Below are 23,246 nucleotides of genomic sequence, written 5' to 3'. Positions count from 1 at the left end.
AGACCTAGATACGAAAACTTGTATCAAAGTATATCATACATTTTATTTCCAGATCGATATCTTTATCTTAATTAAGGTACTTAAAACTTCAATTACAAGGTAGCGAGAAAGTGTTAATAATATTAAATATTACATTAAAGTAATAATCTATTTTAACAGTAAAAGCAACGAAATGTTATTTTAATAATAATGTAACAATTGAGTGGAAATATTTTGATTACCTTACTAAATATAAAGTTCTTTTTACGCCATTAAACAAATCTTTACATGAAATTAAGTGCTTAACAATTAAATGGATTGGTAACAATAAAATCATTCTACCCAACTACCTGTATCTGTCAAAGAAATCAATATAAAATTAAAAATTAATTAAGGAACACTTAGGGTAGTATAACTTATACTCTTATGATACACTATTTATTCCACTGAGGAACTTAGATGTGAGAGCTCTCCTTGCCGGCACCACACATGACGAGAACAGGTCAATATCAACACTTAAATTGTTAAACTTATCCGCCGCCCTAATCATAACGCTGTTCCCTCTGTAATTGGTGATTTAGGTGCTTTAGTCAATTCAGTTGCCGCCGTGAGTTCTGAATTTGATATTAGTCTCAATGCGAAAAAGTCAAAATATGTGACAATAAGCCGAACACCGTAGCTACACGCAACAAATACACCTTAACAATCAGACCTTGGAACCTGTCTCGAAAATACGATATCTAGGCACAGTGATTGATTAAAAAGGTGCCCATGCCATCGAAATCCGCTGCAGAGTTAGACAAGCGCGGAACGCCTTTTCAAAACTAAAAAAAGTTCTTTGTGACAAGCGCCTAAATGTACAGCTTAGAACTCGCATTGCGCGATGATACTTACTACTCAGTGCTGCTATATGGCGTAGAATCTTGGACGCTGAGAGAGATTATGTCAAAAAAACTGGAAGCGTTTGAGATCTGCGTTTATCGACGTATGCTTAAAATATCTTAAACAGACCGCATACGAAATACAACCGTGCTGGACAGAATGCAGAAGAACAAAGAAGTGCTTATGACGGTTACGAAAAGGAAACTTGAGTATTTCGGTAATGTTTTAACTCCAAAAAATACGAGCTCCTTCAACTAATCATACAAGGCAAAGTGGCAGGTAGAAGGAGACCTGGCCGCAGACGCACATCCTGGTTGAAAAACTTAAGACAATGGTTTGGTCAAAGCACCAAGTCATTGTTTAGAAGCGCGGCATCCAAAATTAAAATAGCCATGATGATCGCCAACCTTCGCAAGGAGATGGTACTACGAGTATAAAGGCCGATTTACATTATCTTAGTGTTTAGGAGAGTGCTTTAGTACAACTTGAAAGGCAAGTTCTTTAGCGTAGCGTTTACTAAAGCAAGTAGCGTTTACATGTTTCAACTAAAGTACTATCCTAAAGCACTCTCCTAAACACTAATGATAATGTAAATCGGCCTTAAAAAGAAGAAGAATAGGTGCATATTTTTTTGTGTCCTACACGGAGACACACTTTACTTAGTAACTCAGGATAGTCTACTTTAGCTGTAGCTAAATTCATTAAATATGTAACATCTGCTATCTCACGCCTAACTGAGATATTTACGACTTGGTCTCAGATTGCATATGTTTCTTCTTTTACAGTGATTTATAGACAAGTATTTGATTAGTTTGAAGATTCTATATACATACATCTATATAATTTAACCTTATTATAAACAAATGGGCTATTAAATATTGTGAAATGGAGTATAATTTTACGTGATAAAACTGGAAAGTTTATATCAAAAGCTTATCAGAGATTTGACATTAATTGCTATAGACTTTTAAAAACAACGATGAATTATTATTTATATATTCATTTGATATTAAGATAACCGTGATATTCCCCGTAACATCGTTTTTAAAAGATAACGCCTGCGAATTATAATGAGGAACGAAAAATTGTTTTCAATTTTTTGTAGAAGACCATGCTTATTCATAGACTAAATCAGTCTATATCGTCTTTTACTCCTAATTTTGCTTTTATTATTTTAATTAAAACAGTGATATTAGCCTGATTAATTAAAAGAATAAAATATTGACGGCTCATTGGTCTAGTGGTTAGTACCCGTGACTGCGAATCCATGGGTTCCGGGTTCGATCCATCACCCGACATCGATGTGAGGAGCATTTGGTGTTGTGCTTAGGTCTTGGGTGTTTAAATATGTATTTATATGTTTATCTATCTATAATATGTATGTATATCCGTTGCCTAGTACCCATAACACAAGCTTCACCAGCTTAGCATGAGACTAGGTTAATTGGTGTGAATTGTCTTTAAAAAAAAGAAAAAGAATTAGATTAAAAGAAAGTTTGTAATAGGTAAATGTTATATATTTAATTTATAGATTTAAATTTTTACGTTTGAAATTTTTTAAAGTGGGTTGAAAAGTCTTATTCCAATTTGGAAAAACAATGGCCATTCCATCTTCCATTTCACATTGTTTTAGTTGGTAATAATAGAAGACATTGGTGGAGAAGCTTGTTCTACGTCAAGTCGGTCCTTTGCGGTTAGTGATTTGAAACTATGCTGGGAATCAAACCCAGGAACTCCGGGTAAGCCACGGCGGCGGTAAATAAAAAACTATAATATTATTTTATATGTCCAACCTTAAAGCTTAAACGCTTAAAGTACTGAATTTAAATATTCCAATTAAAACAGGGACGCAAGCATTAACTAATAATGAAACCGATAAAAGCTTTTATAATCTGAATAATTCAGATAAAACATTGATCTAGATACACATGTAAAATAAACCTTCGAAATTCTCATGAATATACATTTAGAACGATAAATCTATCAATATTTATGTGTACCAAATTAACACGGAACACGTGGCACGTGGCTATCTAAACTGGAAGTATAAATTATACTCCAGTCAAATTACGAAATAAATAAACATGAGCGAACACAGTTTGGGGATTTTGAGGATCGATAGGGGGGTGTATGCCCCGATACCGTCAGGACCACGAATATTCACGAATCACTTCCATCGACCTCGGGTGCTTAATATTCCGAATTTTATAACCTATTTTTCTATCAATAAATGTGTGAAACAGTTTTAATTTTTAATTTACTTCTTACCCAAATTAACCCAAGAATTAACCCAAGGATTTACCAATATTAAATACCTAATTTTTAAATAGCTTAATCGATTGACCTTTTTATATTGCGACAGTGGCGCGGATTTCGCTCGGTAAAGTAATCTATAACTCCGAAGGTATTGGCATTACGGAAAAAAGTTTTTGAACAAAATTGTTCATAATTAAAAGATCTACACTTCGATGATCGGGAAAATTTAATAAAATTGAATGGTTGGGGAGAAAACGATGAAAAATTGAAAAAAAAGTAAAATTTCTGCCTTGCGGGAGTAATAACTTGAAAAATATTAATGTTATAAAAAAAAGTTTCTAATAAAAAAGTTAGTAAATTTAGTTAGGAAAAGAAAAGGTCTCTACAATTTTTCGCCTAACACTAACCATTCTCGAGATATCGAATTAAACGCGTTTCCATCGAAATGACCTTGAGCTGACCTCAGTACAACCCCTCAAATTGGAATTTATGCTCAGAATACACCCCCCTATCGATCCTCAAAATCCCCAAACTGACTGGATTGGGGATTTTGACAAACATAATTTGACTGGACTATTATATGTTTGCGTAAAACTGAGGTGAGTTTAAACAAAAATAGGTAAACGTGTGTTCAAATATATTTAATGAACCACTTTGTTTGAAGCTAGGTAACTGGCTTTAATTGTTTAAGGCCTTTACCCAGCACTGCTGTAAATTGGTGTGTCATTGTCTCGGGGTGAACTGCGGGGCGCAGTGGAGAGCTGGAGCTCTGAGACGCGCCGACCTGTAATAACAATTAGCTATGTAAAACATTAAATTAATGTAATTTTATCATTTTTTTTTAAATGGATTACTTGGCTTGCGATAAAATATATCGTGTAAATTTCAAAATCATGTTTTATATACATTTTCGTCATAAAATGAATTAAAAGCGTCAAAAATTGGCTATGTTTGGTTTTTTTTTCTATCGAGCGAAATTATTTGAATCGTGTATCGATCTTTCAAAATGGACATAAACTACTCAACTTCACCATATATTTTTTCCATTCTCGCTACTTCAAGAAATGATGACGAAAAATGGAAAGAAGCAATGTACTTTTTTGGAGTTTGGCGACCAGATCGGTCCTTAAAACATGAGCTTATAACAAACATAAAATTAGGGGTAGTGGGGTTGCGACGCTAACAAAAAACTAAATTGGTTTATTTAACGGTTCTTAAATGTTCTTTAATGGGGTTGCCATTGGTGTAGTCGACCTTTTTGTACATTATCAGAAACGAGATTGTTAAATTACAATTTATGAGTGTGGAACAAACTAAAGCTCATTTTGACTACAAGTGTACGTTGATTGCTTATATTTTATTAAAATTATTAAATAAAATACATATTACTACTGTTAGGTTAGCTCGCGATTCGTTAATTTTTATTGGACGAACGGAAAGAGGGGTCTTATCGTGCATCTGTGATTGAACATATAGATAAAGAAATACTTATTAACATCTCAACATTAATAATGTAAACATCCTCCGGACTGTTTTTGAAATCAAAAGACCAAGGCCATGAAGGGTGTGTTAAAGACAGCTTACTGTCTAGTACTTAGAATGTTATGATATGCAAAATTGCAAATAACAACAGTTTTGACTAACAATTAAGTAATTGTACATACACAGACACACTCTCACGTACACACACTAACACACAGACACACCCACACACGTACACACACTTACACACACCCACACCCACACACGTACACACACATACATGTGGTTGTCTTATAAATATTTTTTTTGTTAACGTTGCAGCCTATCTAATAATGTTTGTTTATTTTCACTAAATTTTTCTCTACTTTTAAAACCTGTCGATCCGTAGTGGTGGAGGCCTGATGACCTGTAACAGTGGTACTCTTACCTTTAGCAGTCATCAGTCTTACACAAACTAACATTTACCCTAATTAGAAGAAAGACAATTATTTATTTATAATATATAACTGTCACTTGTTTATGTACCTACTAAGTTTTTGTGAGAAAAAATGGATAAAGATTATTATTATTATAGTTTTATACTTCGTAGAACTCGGTTACGTGGTAGGCTTCGTGGCCCGCAGATATATTTGTAACCCACAAAAGCAAAGAGTTGAGTTGTTAGGCTGATATTGAGGAAAAGTAAAATCTGCCATTGACTTCGCTATTAAAGTAAATAAGTGTATTTATAGCAGAAACCTATTATAGTGGTATTCATACGATAGGAACAGTAGGTACTGAACCTACTACAAGTCGAAATTAAAACTGAGATAATAATATTGGCGGAATTATTTAAATCATTACCTGCAAAATTATGTTGATAGAAAATTTAATGTATATATGTTTAATTTAGTTCCAGATTTGTTCTATTTTCTTTATTAAGAGCAAAGTCCCTTAAAGGCCGGTAACACACCGATGTTGTTAGTTAGCTGCCTTTTATGGCTCTTCCGTAGGCTCGCTTGCACGCCTATAATTAAATAAAGGGTGTTATGCCCATGATATACTGTCGTCTAGCCGAGTATTAGCTGATGATTCAATTATGATTAATTCTGGCATGGAATTTTGTTAAACCTTTTTATGTCGTTCGATTTGCATTAAGTTTTGCATAGTTTTGACACAACCGTTGGAATGTTGGCAACACGTAAAAATAAAAACGAACTATTCAATTTTATTTGCAAACCAAATTAGATGCGTAGCTGTTCGTAGTATTGACTCTCGATAAATTCTATTAAAATTTGACCACTGCATTAACATAGAAACGATAGTTTTAATATAATTTTATATTTAAAAACCTACGGATACGATATAATAGACTCATTTATTTACTACAGATAAAAATTGTTTTGATTTTTTCAATTGACGTGTCAGAAAATGAAATAAATATAGATTCTCGATTTTTTTAGAATTTTTTTCGAAACCAGCTACGATACTTACATTAAAGTTCTTACAAAATTAACTTTTAATTAATGTTTCTACCTAAAATGAAACAAGTTACTTATAAAATCACTAAAAAACAATATGTGCTTACATGTATCTCCGTTTAATATCGCAGTTAAATTTCCTGGACTTTTCACCAAAAAACGACCTATTTATAAAGCGTTTGGAGGTTGAATACTGTGATGCACCTATACCGATTTTGATGAATTTTTTGTGATTTTTCAAGTGGATTCGAAAATGGTTTAGATTAAATATTTGTTTTTCTATTTTAGACGTGTACGTGACAAGTCTCGCGTCCGCTTGTTCTTTATTAAAATTTTGCTAGACATAAATAAATGGTTGATGTGACTTTATATTTGGAAGGCTTTTATCTAAAAATATTGTCGCAAAAAATCTAGTTATATATACGAATTTGGTTTCGTCAGCCTCTCACTGTAGTCGAGGCTTGACTGTACCTTTGCCATTCTTGGTGTGGTTAAAGCACGAAGTGGACGGCTCTACCCAAAATAAAAATATATTTAAATATTTCTAACCAAATGGTGCTCAATTAAGTTAATAATTCCTAGTCAGGTCAGTATTATTATAGAAATCTACGCGATTTAAGATTTAATTTGCTTAAATTAATTTGTGTTAATTTTTTTATAAGTTTGACTTTTATATTTAAAATTTTTATTGCGACTTTTCTTCATATTTTAAAATTTTATATTTAACCGCAGAATATAATAAAGTTGTTAGTTAATATTTATCGCTATTATTCTTTAGTACAATAATTTATTAAAATCTTTATAATTTTTTATAATTATTTTCGAAACGAATTTTTTAAATATAAATTTTTCGTTGTAACTGTACTTTAAAAGGAAGCATTGACAAAATATTTGTCGAAATTACTCCTCAATTGAGATCATTGTAGATGTCAGGATGTGACAACTTAGACGATAATTTTATGTTCTGTTATAACTGTGGTCACATCTTTCTTTAAATTTATATTTATTAACACCTCTGTGATATAGAGAACAGGATGAAAATCTGGAGGTTTTCTCGTAAAATAATAATTGATTGAGATACGAACACAAGGATTCTTAAAATCAATCGTGAAGCAAGAATTAATTATATTTGAAATAAAAGAATTTTAATTTAAGAAACTTTAATTTTGAATTTTCCCGTAGGTTTTTTAAAACGTCTTTATTACGATCCACCAATAAACGGTGTATATATTATACAAACATTTTTTAATTAAATTATTTAGTGCGTCTATATATTTGCATTTTTTGTTAAAATATGTAGTTACGCAATTTTTAAACCAATTATTTTTCTCATTTTGTCTAAAACTTTTTTACAGACACGGCCGATCTCCATATTATTTGCGTTTCTTTATAGCTTTTTTATGGTAAATATAATATTTTATTTAACTAATATTCAAATACGTAAACGTGTACGTCCTCATATTCACCAATCATTTGTATTATAATCGCCTTATATAGAGAAACCGTTACTTGCACTTCAGTAGCGAGGACCTTTAGAATATTAAAATACATTTACGCGCTGATTTCCCAAACTTGGAATTACGTAGTACGAAAGCATCTATTTATATAATTGAAGTCATTTACACAAAAGAGTCTATGCCTTCCCCTGGACAGTTATAGGTTAAGCCCATAATTTTCACCAGCCCATTTTCAAGTACATTATGAATTCGATCCTAGTACGAACAAGACTACGTCTATTTTCTCCTTTATTGTAGACGAACCATTACCTTATCATTAAATACTTTTCTATTGTATTCCGTAAGTTTAGTTCGTGATATTGGAAGACACGTCTTAAAAAATTGATGTCAAAACATGTTAAGTCTCTTCCGCAAAGAGAAGATTTCGCCATAAGCTTATGAGATTTAAAAATAAACAAGTATAAAATGCAAACAAATAAGTTTCTATTATTTAAAGTACACCTTAAAGCAACATGAATTGCTTCACACTACCGAAGTTTTATTTAAATATTTAGCAATTAAGTTAAACACAGTCTTTTGTTTTGCGATTTTGGCTTTAATTAATTACATATCACGTTGTTGCTATGAAACTTGCGAATGGACTTGAGAGTAAAATAAAATACGAAACCTTTTCTCTGCTGATCTGATCGCTACGTCCAAGGGTGTGTACGTAACTTTTATTTAGGTTTTCATACTTCTGTCCCACTGGAATAAATATTTTGTTTTTAGTCTAATCACAAATGTGTCAGTACAATTCAACGTCATTTCATTTCGACCAATTACAATCAGAGAAAACGAGCCATCACCGTCGTCTTTTGTTTTATATTGTTACCCTGTTAATGACAGTTTTACAATTTGAATGTCATGTTTCAATGTTAATTAAAGCTGTTTAAAATAAAAATACACAAAAAGCTATTTTACATATTAATATTCATAATATTTTTCACTGAAATTAGCAATTCACACTGTAATTAGTATACAAATTATGGGCGGCGTATAAAGGCGTGGCCTAATTGCACCTATATTATAAATGCGCCAATAACATAAATATGTAGTTATGTAGGTATTTTAAACGAAATCTAAGCTATTTTCGGATCAGGATGTAATAATAATTTATAAAGTTTTTGCTTTACAAACATAATTATTAATAACCAAGCACAGGAAACGTCGACTTTATATTACATTTATAGTCGTACTTAATGTAATGATATTGAATTACGATAACACTTGTTTTCAAAACTCTAATCTAGATGTCAACTTTTAAACGACCACAAAAAAGGAGGAGGGTATTAATTCGACGTGTATTTATTTTGTTCTGTACGAAGTTAGATCTTTCCTCAGCTTACGAAGAGATTGATTACGGACTTTTACGAAACTTCTATTTTACGAAATTTTGAAGCCTAAATCTCGAAGAAGGAAAATATATTTCACAGCCTCTTTTAATAATTGGATTATTCGGGCATCTTTAGTAGCTCTTTAGGTATAATAATAATACCTACAGCATAATTTCTCAACCATTTTTATGTCACGACCCACGAAAAAGTCAAAAACTTAAGCATAACAAGTAATTTATTACATCTTAATATTGAGTTTTATAACACTACACTATAGTTATTCATTCCTTTAATAAACGCAGCTTTTGTACCTATAGGTATGTAGTTTGTATTTATTACTACAAGCGGGGGTCGCGGGTTTGTTGAAAAAGATGACCTAAAGAATAATTAACTTATTGTTTTTATTTAATTAATATTATTGTTATTTTTTAATTGTTACCTTTGTTACTGTAATATCTTACGAAACTTCGATATACAGATTGAAGGGCCCACATAAATTTGTTTAACTACTTTTGAATCTTATTTAGTCAATTGAATCTTCGTTGTTTGATTCCCTCCATTTGGGTATCTTCATCGCTTTCATTTAAAAACAAGTTCTGCTAGTAAACTTGATGTCCAACAAAGCGTATTACAGCTTATTCTAGACTATACAGTGTTCTCAACTAAATTAACACAAGTATAAATCTAGAGCTGTTAGTAAACATTTTAAAGACCTGCAGGTCCTGGAAGTTTTCTGCGTTTTTTTTTTAAATTCTTTAAACGTTTTAAAAGCTGCGAGAGGCCGTACTACCACTTGTCTATAGATATTTAAAGAATATTGTCGGATAAGTGGCGGGTTCCCGTGTATCTCGCAGCACCATAATTATATTTGAGACTTAAAGACGAGGCCAGACGTTCTCTATTGTAAATGCAAAAAAAAGAATCTTTCATGTATAAAATAATATTATTACCTAATAGGACAATGAAATTTTATAAGAACCAAGTGTGAAAGCGCTTTTGTCTTTGTGATGCCTAGATGTCAAAAATTATTACGGGACTTACCACATTTGTAAATTGCTAAATTCTGTACTTGTACAGTGAGTACCGTTTTTAAAGCAAAACCAATCTAAACAAAGTTGTTATTCCACAGAACCAAATGACGTAGCCCAAAAATGAAGGACCTCACACTAATGATACCCAAACTGCCCACTCGTAATGTCCTCACCGGAGCCGTGGTCAACTATGACGATGATGAGATGGCTGGCCTCGGTGACACGCCAGAGAACCTCACTCTGGCTTGGAAGGACCTCTCTGTGTATAGGAAGAGAAAGACACAGACTAGCATCTGGCGATCTGCAACGTATGAGGAAGTTAAAGTGTTGCATGGAGGTGAGATCTTCTTATCTATTTTGAATTAAAGTATTATAAAAACTGTCCACTAGACAGGACCACTTAGTATTTTAAGTTATATAAATGTCATTGTACGTATACAGGGCGTCCCAAAGTTATGGGACATGAAGGGAAAGTACCTTAAATAACGTAGATAGGGTATTTTACTGAAAGAACACTTTATGTTATTTTTAAAAGTTAGTAATTCTGCATTCAAAGATTTTCTAAAAAAATACTTGCCTCGTCTGGGAATCGAACCAACTTAAATGTAAAGAAATAACATTCCTACTTTTATGATGCCAATAGAAAGAATGGCCAAAAAATAAAAACTCTTCTTAAGTAACATAGTAGTTTAAAAGAAAGGAACAGCGTGATATTCATCTTTTTAATCAAATTATATCATACATGAATCTGCCGTAGTCAATTAAGTGGGTATTTTTTTGTGTTGTTTTTCGACTAAGGTAAAATGTCTCTCTATGACATACGTAGGGGATATTAATCTTAGCAAGTAGAACGTAGAGTAAAGAACTGAGTGTATTTTTACGACGGAACGGATCCCGACAAACACTGCAAAGTGAGCTTTGTTTTAAGTTGAGACTTAGGGCATTTTTTTTTAGATCAATATGACAAATTTAATTTTCAGCTCCACCCTGTATTGGAAGCCAAGACCTCATAATAAATGATTTAAAACAGAAAACTTAATCTTGACTATGATTCTAAGGAATTGACACTTAAAATTATATTGGAAATGAATTAATAATATTCAAATGTGTTAAAACAAGAAATTGAATTGTGAAAGGTTCAATAGCTTTGGTCCAATAATTATTATCTCGATAACGTCAACGTCACACAAAAAGGCATACAAATCGCTTATTGACATTGATTAATGATTAATTACGCAAAAACATGACGTTTTTGCGACATAATTGTCAGACATCTGCCAGAGAAAACTCTCGTTGATCTAATGAATTATTCGATTTAAGTAGTTTCGATAGCGAGACTACAGAGCGTAAAGCATAGTGCATGAATACGTACAAAAAACCTGAACAGTTTTGTTAATTTAAATAGTTAATTAGGAACTTTTTAAACGTCACAGCGAGTAGACAACGCTTCACAGCAGTTCGTAGAACGTTCTGTGCAGGGCCTGTTTTAGAGGTCTGGAAGCAACAAAGAAGTAGAGGCCCTAAATTATTTCCCAAATAAAATGAACAATTTTTTTCACTCGGGTTTTTCAATCAATTATTTATACAAACATATAGATATATCCAAAGAAAAGTTGTTTACTAGTCCGAACTCTCTATTGTGGGGCCACTTTTTGTTGGGACCCGGTTGGCCTAAATCTGGCTCTGTGAATTGGTTAACAATTCCAAAAATTCGTAAACCTTTATCTTCAACATTATATAACAAAGTATATATAAATCATGATTTGTGGCGACGCCCGTTTCATTTTAAACGTTTAAAGTGCGAATATATAAATGTCGCATTGTGGGCAAACTTCTCCGAAATAGCTTTAATTAAATTAATTTCATAGATACTATTATTATTGTAGATCCTCAAGATACATAATATACGTAGATTTAAGAAATTTTCTCAAATAACTTATGAAGTGGCGCAGCAGGTGGTATTTTATTTAATAAAATTGTTAATATTGAAAGCCTTTGAGTGATACCAACACGTCATCCGAGAGTCAAATAGCGCTGTAGGGGTCATGTATTTCACTGTTCACGCCATTATCGTAGAAACCAAAATCATTAATTTTATTTATGATAGTTTATATTTTGATTTTATTAAAAGATTTGATTAAATTATTTTTGAAGTTATACTACTTTTGGCGCGTTAGGGAAAAATTATGAGAGTAAATTTATACGATGCCCGCGCACACCGTCACAAAAAACAGACACCCTGAAGTTAGCTATAGTCATCATATTAGTTTTTTTGAAGTTATACTTCTTTTGGCGCTTTAACCACCCACAATGGTAGACATGTCGTACTCTGACTGCTGCTATTGTGACAATACCACAAACCAAACAAATCCAATCATTTTTGATTATTGTGTTCAGTAATATAGATAAACTAGCTGATCCGGCAAACGTCGTTTTGCCATGTTTATCCTTTATAACAAAAAATAGGGGTTGATCGTAGAGGGGTGAAAATAAGGGGTTGTATGTATTTTTAATGCTGTATCATAAAAAAATAAAGAATACAAATTTTATCTAAAAAAAAAAATTAGGGGTGGACAGCTACCCTTTACATTTAGGGGGATGGAAAATAGATGTTGTCCGATTCTCAGAGATACCCAATATGCACACAAAATTTCATGAGAATCGATCGAGCGTTTCGGAGGAGTTTAACCACAAACACCGCGACACGAGAATTTTATATATTAGATGTTTAACAAATATATTTTTCATTAGGTTGGTTAATCAGCCTTCTTTCGACACACGTCGTTGTATTGGGTTAGGTTAGATTGCTCACGATGTTTTCCTTCACCATACTTCAATGAGGATCCTAAAAATCTAAATCACATTTCAATAGAGTACAATATAGAGAAATATGTAATGAATTGCGTTAAAGTATGACACAAGTATTATAGTTTGAGATTGCGTAAAGGTCGATTTACATCAAACGAGCGAATGCTCATTCTATCCCCACTACATCAAATTCTTCTAGTGTAAACAGGCGTAGAGCATTCTTTCGTTGTTCTTAGTGCGTTCGCAAAGATTCTATAGAATATTCTAAGAATGCTCGTTCGCTTGATGTAAACGGCGCAAGAGCGCGCGAACAGTTGCTTAGAGCGTTCTAGCGTGTTCGGACGTGCTCGCGCCACTGAGCGGTCTTTTCAAAGCGTTCTTGTGTTCTAGCGATTGTTTACGTATCTTATCGATTAAATTATGGATTGGTCTCAAGAAAAATGTTTATTAATGATAGAAGCCTGTTGACTGCTAGTTTGTCATATGCAGGAATCGAGTGTCTAAAATTCGTACTTGATTTTCGAATTTTTTCGATGGTCAGAGATAGTAAATGATCAAAATCCTCCGGCGCCATTCTACAAAAGTTTTGGAATTGTCCACTTTCTTCTTGTTTTCGCATATCCGTCATTGTTTCACCTACATTATCCAGTGTCCTTCGATGCATTAAATTTGTAACCCACCAACGTCTCTTCCTTCTTTTATTTTTGAGTTTTCGCGACAAAATAATAAATGCAGCACTTGCAATAATGATATCGCTGTCAGAGTCAGACATAACGAAGCACTACCAATACTAACCACAGAATTGACACGAATGAGCAAAGAACATTCGATCTAGCTTTTGTTTACACTAAAAGATTACGAAAGAATGCTCTTGTTCTAGCTCTAGCTCTATGTTCGTTTGATGTAAATCGATACCTCTAGCTTTCGTTTACACTAAAAGATTACGAAAGAATGCTCTTGTTCTAGCTCTAGCTCTATGTTCGTTTGATGTAAATCGACCTTTACAGTAGTCGAAGTAGCATCACTTTCTCAAAGAAACACGTCCCATCCAACTCTTTACTTTATGCTCACAAAAACGAATAGCGTTGAGGGGTTAAAACAGTGTGAATGCGGATCCGAAATAATAAAATAATATATTTTATTATATAAATACGAGTGTATACTACGTCTCCAAAATTATGCAGTCGAACTGGAAAATGATAATGACATGACAAGTTTTTTAATAAATTTAATTATGCTAATCCTTTCTAGATTTGTACGACCTTGAACCATATAACCTATATTAGTGTTAGTCCCACTCATCCTGTCATGTATTGTTTAAAAAAATATTTACCCATCGTAAATATGTTTAATTAACAGTAAAAATATGACTTACGATTGTCAGGCGTAGAATTTGTATGAGACCTTTATTAATATTAATATGTATTTACATATTTTATTAATTTTAATAAAGAAGATAATGTTAGATTAATGTTAATCTTGAAGCAACTTCTTGATAATTTTCTTGTTTTGTAACGGAAATGTAATCGCTTTTTATCGACGTCTTCCAGAGTTGAATAATGTGATATTGAATAAAAAAAGAGTTCCTATATCTTCGCCTCTGTGTTTTGTACCCAGCAGTTTGACCACTCCGCTAATGGTGGTTATGATCCAATTTGTGATGATGATGATGCTCCTTAAACGGACATCACGTAGAATGCCTTGAGCCATCCCTAAGGCCTCTATTGAAAGTGCAATAAAACTTTAAAACTTAAACTTTATAACTTTTTAACTTCACTTTTTTTTTACTTTACTTCTTGTTTGGTTACGTTCAAAAATATTTAGAAATATCAATTAAGTAGTAATAAAATAATAGTAACGTATGACTAAAATAATAAAAATCTAAATCTAAATGCCTTTATCAAACGCACAAATATACAGTATTTACAATATTCTTTACTACATAGTAATAATAATTAACCACCACCACCTGTCTTATTCTTTGAGCGAGGAAAGCACCAGCCTTGCGATTCTGTAACTCACTTTTCGAACTCACACAGCGGTTTTCGCATCGGCGGTCGCTCTCAAATCAGTCGTGAAGCAGTCATTTTATGATTTGGCATTCTGATAAACAATAAACTACAACCTTTTCAGAATGCCAAATCATAAAATGACTGCTTCACGACTGATTTGAGAGCCTGTACACTTGAACCCCATGGCCTAAAGCTCTCTACTCCAAAGGAAACAAAATCAAACTTTTAAATTTGAGCCGTTACTTTTATACCTCAAGTCGTTCCAGAATTATCGTTAGTTAATAAAAGGACTATATATAGCAATATGTTGCGAAGTCAAATAAAAGTTTAAGTATAATGTACAACTGCAATATAAACATTTTACGTGTCTTGTTTATCACGAATTGATTACAAATATACATTTACTAAATACTTTTTAAAAGCTTTAGAAATTAGAATATATTAATTCCTTCTTAATGTGTTGTTCTTACTTTGTTTTAGTGAGCGGCATCGTGTCTTCTGGCAACTTAGTAGCTTTAATGGGATCAAGGTGAGTTTTCTGCATAAGCTTTATTAAGGTTTATCTGTTTCATCGTATATGTAGAAATATTTAATATAAACCAGATAAATTACACACAATAGCTTTACCTCACTTCGTTTATTTTTAAATTAAAAAATAAAACCAATTCAAAAAGTTAATTAAATACTAAAGAACTAGACTAAATATTATATATTATTATATGTATGTACAGAGAAAAAAACCAACGAGAAAGTAAAAAAAAACAAATAGACATTCGTCTGTTGTTTTTGGATGATAGATCCCTAATAATAGTTCTAGGATTTTTATTCTTATAAGTAAAGCCGCTCGGAATTATTTAACTAAGAGGTTAACCGACTGATATATCGTTTATTTCTAGGAATGCACTAATGAAGCATAATTCAAGCACGCAATAGAATAAGTACAAAGAAATCTCACAAATCATGTATATAGGCCGGTTATGTTTTTACATCGTTAGACGATATGTATGACTTTATACTTAATTTTTTACAAAGGGTCTTTGATATGATATTCTACAAGAAAATACTTCAATATTTGCCTACTGAGATAGATTTATTAAATTTTGTACATACAAATTAAAACATCGATAGATATATCGAGAGTAGAAAAATAAATAACTAGGTGTACAAAAATAGGACAAACGAATAACAAACGACTCCCACACTACTGCTATAATTCACCCCCTACATATTACATAATAAAATTTGCATAAATGTTTACAATTAAATATATAATAGGAATACAAAAATAATTATATTCAACTTCAGCTGGTATATCGCCGGTATACCGACTGTTGTAGTGACAAAATACAATAAATTATACACCTTACATTATGAACGCGGACTAGCTAAAAGTTTAATGAAATCATGATCATCTATCCACACAAGATGGCGTATTTGTTGTATTATGTCATGTACATTATTGAACAGTTTCTGTGCATTTTATTTAATCCGTACGTCATTTGGAGGAATTTCGAAACCAGTTTTACTAGTTGTAGGGGTAAAAAAACATTGGTACAGACACCGGCAAATATCTTGGCCTGCGTAGAAGCGATTTTTAGGTATCACTACTTTTATTATATATTTTTAGGGCGCGGCGGGAGAGTGACGTGTCGAATTGGTAAATCAGTTGATGTTTATGTCCCGCGCTGCGCAAACTTTCTCCCACTTCCTTGTTTTATGTTCAAGATGTTTGCCAGTATCTCTAGTAAAATTACAATTTGTTATATGGTCAAATACAGAACGATAACCTCTTACAGAACTTATTGTCTTATTAATCCCCAAGGTTCAAAATTAGCAGGGTTTACCATATTCCGTCTGTGTGACCAACCTAGGAGAACTACCTCTCATTTGAATTAAAAAAATGACTTGTAAAAACTAAAATCGGAAGTGTATTTTATATTTCTATTTTATTTTTTGTTAAATTTATGGTCACCATAATTGTCATGTATTTTCAGATACATACATAATATACATGTAGTGTACTTTAATAAATAAATTGTCAAACTTATAATAAAGCACATTTTGTTACCAGTGGAGCCGGAAAGACCACGCTACTCGCTGCTATAAGTCGTCGAGACAAAAGTGCTACTACAGGATACCTCATGCTAAACGGGCGCCTGGCTGGTGCTGATCTTATCGCCAGGATATCTGGCTTTGTTCCCCAAGAGGATTTGTCTATTGAAGACTTGACTGTTGCAGAACACATGGAGTTTATGGTAAGATTTTAGAGTATTTTTATGAATTGAAATCACCATGGTAAGAAATCTTCAACTATAATTGCTGAAATGTATGTTTGAATGTTTGCACTAAAGAAACCAGCTGAGCCGGCGGTATTTTTCTTACAGTATTGTCAGGTGTATATATTCCATGAAAAGTGTTTTGTGTGAAAAATTACTTTATTATTTTAAAAGTAATATTTTGCGTGCATAATTTTTTTTGGTGAGTAATTATCTGGCGAATTTATAAAGACCTCTAGTTTTACTTTTTTAAGAAGAATAACTCTATAATGCCATAAAACACGGTATATAAATCAAAATGCAATACAATGCGGGTTTTTATATAAATTTATGTCTCGTCAGACAAGCAAATATTGTTCGTTAAAAGTTACACATGCCTGACACACAAACAAAGATCACACTGTTTCTCATTATTACAGTGTACTTTGACTCGGGACCAATTTAATTAGAAACCAGGGCCTTATCTCGGCTTTACACTGCATATTCAAATATTTTTAACATCAAAATAGACTCGGGGATAATGCAGCATTATAATGGTGAAATCTTCGTAACAAAAACACGAATATGTTTGTAAATAATACCATGTAAATAATAAAAAAAATTAAAAACAAAAGCAGTGGTACTACTCAAAAGTACTACGTTAGGTTTGGTCCTCAGATCTGAATCTGTTTCATGATCATTTTTCAATCTAACAGGCAAGTAGCTAATCCAAGTAGCTGATCCAGGCCTCCTGTGCCTGACACACGCCGTCGACTTTTTGGGTCTAAGACATGTCAGTTTCCTCACGATGTTTTCTGTCACCGTTCGAGCAAATGTTACATCAAACATAGATATTCCATTGGTGCATAGCTAAGCTGGCAAAGCCGGGGATCGAACCTACGACCTTAGGAATGAGAGTCGTACGCTGAAGCCACTAGACCAAAACTGCTCTCAGTAAAGTAAATTAAGTAAATAATAAATACATGGTATTCAATACATACAAGGCATTGAAGTTCAAGTTCTTTATATAATTGGGCCAAACGAAGAGTGAATGTGCGTGAGAGAATTCCATATTCACTTTCAGAAGTCACACGCACCGTTTATCCTATTAGAGTAAGACCATAGTATAATGAAACGATTGATTTATTACATGAAAGGTAATGTATATATTGATATTAATTTTCAACACACAAATATACTACTATTTAAAATATTCTCAACAAAGTTATAATAATAATTGATTTTTTTTTGGTGCCTTGTCTTTAATGCTGGCAGCACTTCCTCGATGTATTGCGATACTAATTTGTTGTTAGCTTATGTTATATGTACAGTGTAGTGTACACCATCATACTTTTGGAGCAGCCTTGCGATTCTGTAACTCACTTTTCGAACTCGCACAGCGGCGGTCGGGCTCAAATCAGAAAACCGCTGTGCGAGTTCAAAAAGTAAGTTACAGAATCGCAAGTCAGAACTTATTTCTAGAACCCATGTCGACCAAGCAGTTTTAAAATATTCTGTCTTATTTAGCGTCGATTTTTGAGTCTAAAACATACTCGTTCTTCACCGCACGAGCAATATTTTAAACGCATTAGCTTCATACCTGCATTCATATACATGAGCCCAGGATTATTACTAGTATGAACTTACTTGGCATTAAAGCATATCGATTGACATAACATCTTTTCTAAATAATTTAACCTCAAATCTACTGTTCTGTTATTCGTTAGTTATAAGAACCCTATATGTAACGCGATATGTCGCTCGCTTGATTGGTTTGTTGGTCAGTGCACCTGCTTTCTACGGAGTACATTTCAATGGGAAATATATGTGATATTAATATTTGATAATATCGAATGACATGTCTAGATTATGTGTGTGAGTTCGATAGCTGTATTTTAGTACCTATCTCACACAATAAAAAAATAATTGAATACTACTACCCTTTGTAGGTTGCATTTTTGTAATCATTTTTATTATGAAAATATTCAATATTCTGCTAGAAACAAAGCTTTTTGTTATAGTATGAATTGACTATAGTTTTGTTTATATATAGCTAAAGCTAGCTATTTTAATTATATAAGTGGTTGAATTATGTAAATAATATTACTTTATTTAAATAAGATTTATAAGACCGCGTAAAAAAAGTATTATATACAGACTTAATGGGTTTCGGTGTTACAGATTAGCGGGACTGATAAACCTTTTATTTTCCGTCATATATAGTGCTTATATCTTCGTCTCTGACCACGTTAGACTCGGCCAAGCGTTGCTGTGGCTAAGATTTTTGTTATATTACATAGTAGTAAACTATTCAAGAGAAACGGCAGGAGAACACCAATCCACCATGCTTTTTTGGTGGTTATGCCATTAAATTGTTGCTTATGTGAAACGTTGGTATTTATTTTAATAAGGATCAATACCTAGGTACGAATAAAGAGCCTTTTCTAGCGCTGGTATTTTATTAAAAAAATGATAAAAGGACGCTTATTGTGACGTAACTATAAAAGATAGAGACATTTTATATAGATAGTGATGTGTCCTGAAAAATTTTAATACATCATTTTGTTCTATCATTAATAGTTTTCGCAGCGCACGCGATTGAAGGAAGTTTTTTGTTTTTTTTTAGAAAATGAAAAATAGCCTATGTCACTCGGGAATAGTGTAGCTTGCCAACGGTGAAAGAATTTTTGAAATCGGTCCAGTAGTTTCGGAGCCTGTTCATTTCAAACAAACAAAAAATCAAATCTTTCCTCTTTACAATATTAGTATAGATTGTATTCGTAAATTATTATTAAAAAATCTGTAGATACAAATCGACTTCAAATCATTGCATCGTCTTATTTAACGTATAATATACAGGTCAGACGGTATTTAATAAAAACGAGGTCTCCATAATATCCCAGTGTCAGCAAGTCCTGTGTATTTATCCATAACCTGTAGTAATAATCCCCTTTGTTCACGAAAGCTTACAATGGCTTCATCGTAGGTTTATACAATTGTAAATGGATTTGATACTTTGTAAGTATATAAAATAAATATGGGAATTATATAGAATTGATCATCTAACACTCCTCCTACGGTGAAGATAAACATCGTGAGGAAACCGGCATCACCCACTTCACTTGTCTATAAATAAAAATGATCACAGAAACAGATCGACAAAATTTTCCTTTTTACACGCTTTATATTAGCTTCACCTGTATGTATGTATGTATGTAACCGACTCCTTCGGACTCGATTTTGACCCACTTTTAACGGACAGATTCAAACTTTGCGCACCTGTCAAAGATCGATGACAATGCAATAATCCGAAAAAAAATAAAAAAAATAAACTAAAAAATTAATAATAGTAAAAAAAAACACGCTTTTAAAGCACATCAAACTAAAATGTGTGGCGCTCTGTGCCATATTTTTCGTCTATCGAGCAACCCACGCTTTTTCACAATAATACCAGTATTTTTTGTTCATTTAACCATTTTCAGCCTAAATTAGGAATTATTTTTCACTTTTTAGTATGATATGCTTTAAAAGCGTGTTTTTTAGTTTTTTTTAAACTATTATTTATTTCACTAATGTTAAACAAAAACAATTTTGAAATTATCCAGTTATGTTCTTTGTATGCAAGTTTAAGTCCTATTTTTTAGCAAAGCTTTTTTTGCGAATGGCTTTTGTATGCGTCTCATTTTCTTTATAGCCCACAAAATTCCTTGAAGGATCTATATAAAAATACATGTGAATGTGTATTAAGAATTCGCTGAGATCTGTATCTCAATCTGATAGTAGACATAAAATAAATTTAAATAAAACGCAGATATAAAAAGCTTATAACTGTAGTCCGAGCTAATAATAATATCGAATAAAATTTTCTTATATTACTTTAACCTTTTAAATTAAATTGTTTCTGCAAAAGCTTTTATTTTTAAACAAATGCGAATTCCCAGCACCAGCGACAGAGTATGAGGGACTCGAATCCAGGCAATCTGCTACTCGGAGAACAGAATTCATCAAACGATTGCATCAAAAATACCCTCGGGGTCGAACTACCAAATGTCTAATCACCTCTGTAGGTTTCAAATATTATGTATTTATGTTATAGGTTTCTTCATCTAATAAATTGTTGCTTAAGTAGTTAGTACAGAGGCGAAACATAGAAACATATCAGCAGACCATATCAATCTGTGTACTTAATAATAGTTATAAAAACATAGTAGGGTAGAAATTAGTAGGCATTATAAGTAAATATCATCATAAACAATCCGATAGTATGTTATACCAAATCGTTTCAGAATTTAAATTTCTTTGGCGACTCTCAATCAGTTCTTATTTTTGTTTTATTTATTATCTTTTGTAATTTAAAAAGGTAATGTTATCATGTCGTAAAGCTTTTAAACCTTTTGAGACCACGATAAGATCGATTTTTATCGACGTATTCTGTAATGAAAGATGATACTATTAAAAGTGTCAACACATGGCTGTAAAATCAGAGGCAATATCGGGGAAGTGGTGGGCAGTATATCACCTCGTGTGTAGGCAATTCGAGACACTACTGCCGATTGAACCTATGAGCCGATTTCATTCCCACCACCATTATCTCAATATCGCCACTAATTTTAGGGCCATGTGTATTGTGTAGACGCTTTAATATACAGTTCTTCTCTTCCGTTCTACGCTCTTGATTTTAGAACTGGCAGTAAATGTAAAATTAGAAGCATTTATTGTTTTTTTTTTTCACGTTCATAAGTGTACATTGTGTTACCTATATGAAAAAATGATTTTGACTTTTGACAGAGTATATACGCGATTTTCACAGCAGTGTATTGAGCGTGCTTCCGTTAACAGTGTGGTTCGAATCGCGGCTGCTATGTGCGCGCTGATTCTCGTACTGTAAAGAAAAAGTCGTGGTGAAACTGGCAAGCCTTAGACGGAAAAGTAGATGACGTATCACAGTAGGCGGATGACTTGCCTACTGTGAAAGAAAATATTTAATGAAAAGTCTAATCCAGATATGTCCTAAGACCTATCGCACGCCATGTAGATTTTCGCGGCTACCTAAAACTACCGAATATAAATATGGAAATGTTTTGAAGTGTTCTTTGCATGTTTCTTGCTTATCTTTAAGAATATAATTATCGTCACAGTTGCATATCTTTAGATCTAAAAATATAAATACATATGTATTCAAACGATTCCTTTATACAGAGATTGAAACTGATAGTAGCTGAATTAGATTGCAGGTTTAATTATTTAACATATGATGTTTTTTGATCAGAGATAAGTTATTATGTGTTGCTTATTTAATTTCCACTGAATGATTAATTTACATTTTATTCATAGAATTATATTTAAAAGTGATAAAGAGGACATCCAGAGGCTATACGAAAATAATGGACCATTCCAAAAATAATAGTATTTTATTAATATAAATTAATTATGAAACAAGTATTATTTATAATTGCATGTGTTATAACCATTATCTTTCTCCTAAATCAAGCAGGCATCAACTCAATTATTGCCAATAAAGTACTGGGAGATATCGAATCATTTTTTTTGTTAAATGTTGCTTTTACAAAATAATGGAATATAAAATCTCGAGATGTCTAAATCTCTGAACAAATCCACTTTTTTTATATAGAACCGGGGAAACGGGCAGTAGGCGCATCTGATGTTAAGTGATACCGCCCATGGACACTCACAATGCCAGAAATCGCGAATTCGTTGCCGGCCTTTTAAGAATTGGTACGCTCTTTTCTTGAAGGACCTACGTCGAATTGGTTCGGAAATACTTCAGTGGGCAGCTTGTTCCACAATGCGAACAACACCGAACACTATCGGTCCATAAAATAATCATTAGAATTACGTGAGTTTCTAGAGGGAACTTATAATTTACCGGCTGTATGCTGTGTAGGTTTCACGCAACCAACAAAGAACAAGTGCACCAGATACCTTACACAAACACATAAAATTGAATAGTTATCTAAAAAAAAGATTAATGAGTATCGTAGGCGTAGTGAAGCTAAACAGACACGAACATGCATAGTGCGCGTGAACTAATTGTATAAAAATCGACGCGTTTGAGCTGTCATAAGCTTAAATTATCGCATTGTTACATACAAATGTTTTGTCTCCGGTTTGTCAAGGGCACCTCTAGAAGTAAGTGCAGAAGATAGAAAAAGAGTCGTATAAAGAAAATTGACGGTTCGATATTATTAAGCAATAAAAATAAATTTTGACAAATTAATTATAAAGTTAAG

At 32.6% G+C, this 23,246-nt stretch overlaps 1 protein-coding gene across 1 annotated transcript in view; it reads left to right on the top strand.

The window, feature by feature from the left end:
* The window catches only part of LOC125059823 (protein scarlet-like), a 69,263-nt gene that overhangs the window by 10,134 nt on the left and 35,883 nt on the right, over positions 1–23,246 (top strand). Inside the window, exons 2-4 of the mRNA XM_047664458.1 lie at positions 10,019–10,257; positions 15,221–15,269; positions 16,812–16,995. Coding sequence (XP_047520414.1) covers positions 10,041–10,257; positions 15,221–15,269; positions 16,812–16,995 — 450 coding nt within the window. The 5' untranslated portion in view covers positions 10,019–10,040. The remainder of the gene's footprint in view (positions 1–10,018; positions 10,258–15,220; positions 15,270–16,811; positions 16,996–23,246) is intronic.

Source organism: Pieris napi, chromosome 20 (genome assembly GCF_905475465.1).
Source record: "Pieris napi chromosome 20, ilPieNapi1.2, whole genome shotgun sequence".
Taxonomy (NCBI): Eukaryota; Metazoa; Arthropoda; class Insecta; order Lepidoptera; family Pieridae; genus Pieris; species Pieris napi.
Note: the sequence above shows the minus strand (reverse complement) of the source record. Positions and strands in the feature narration are given on the sequence as shown.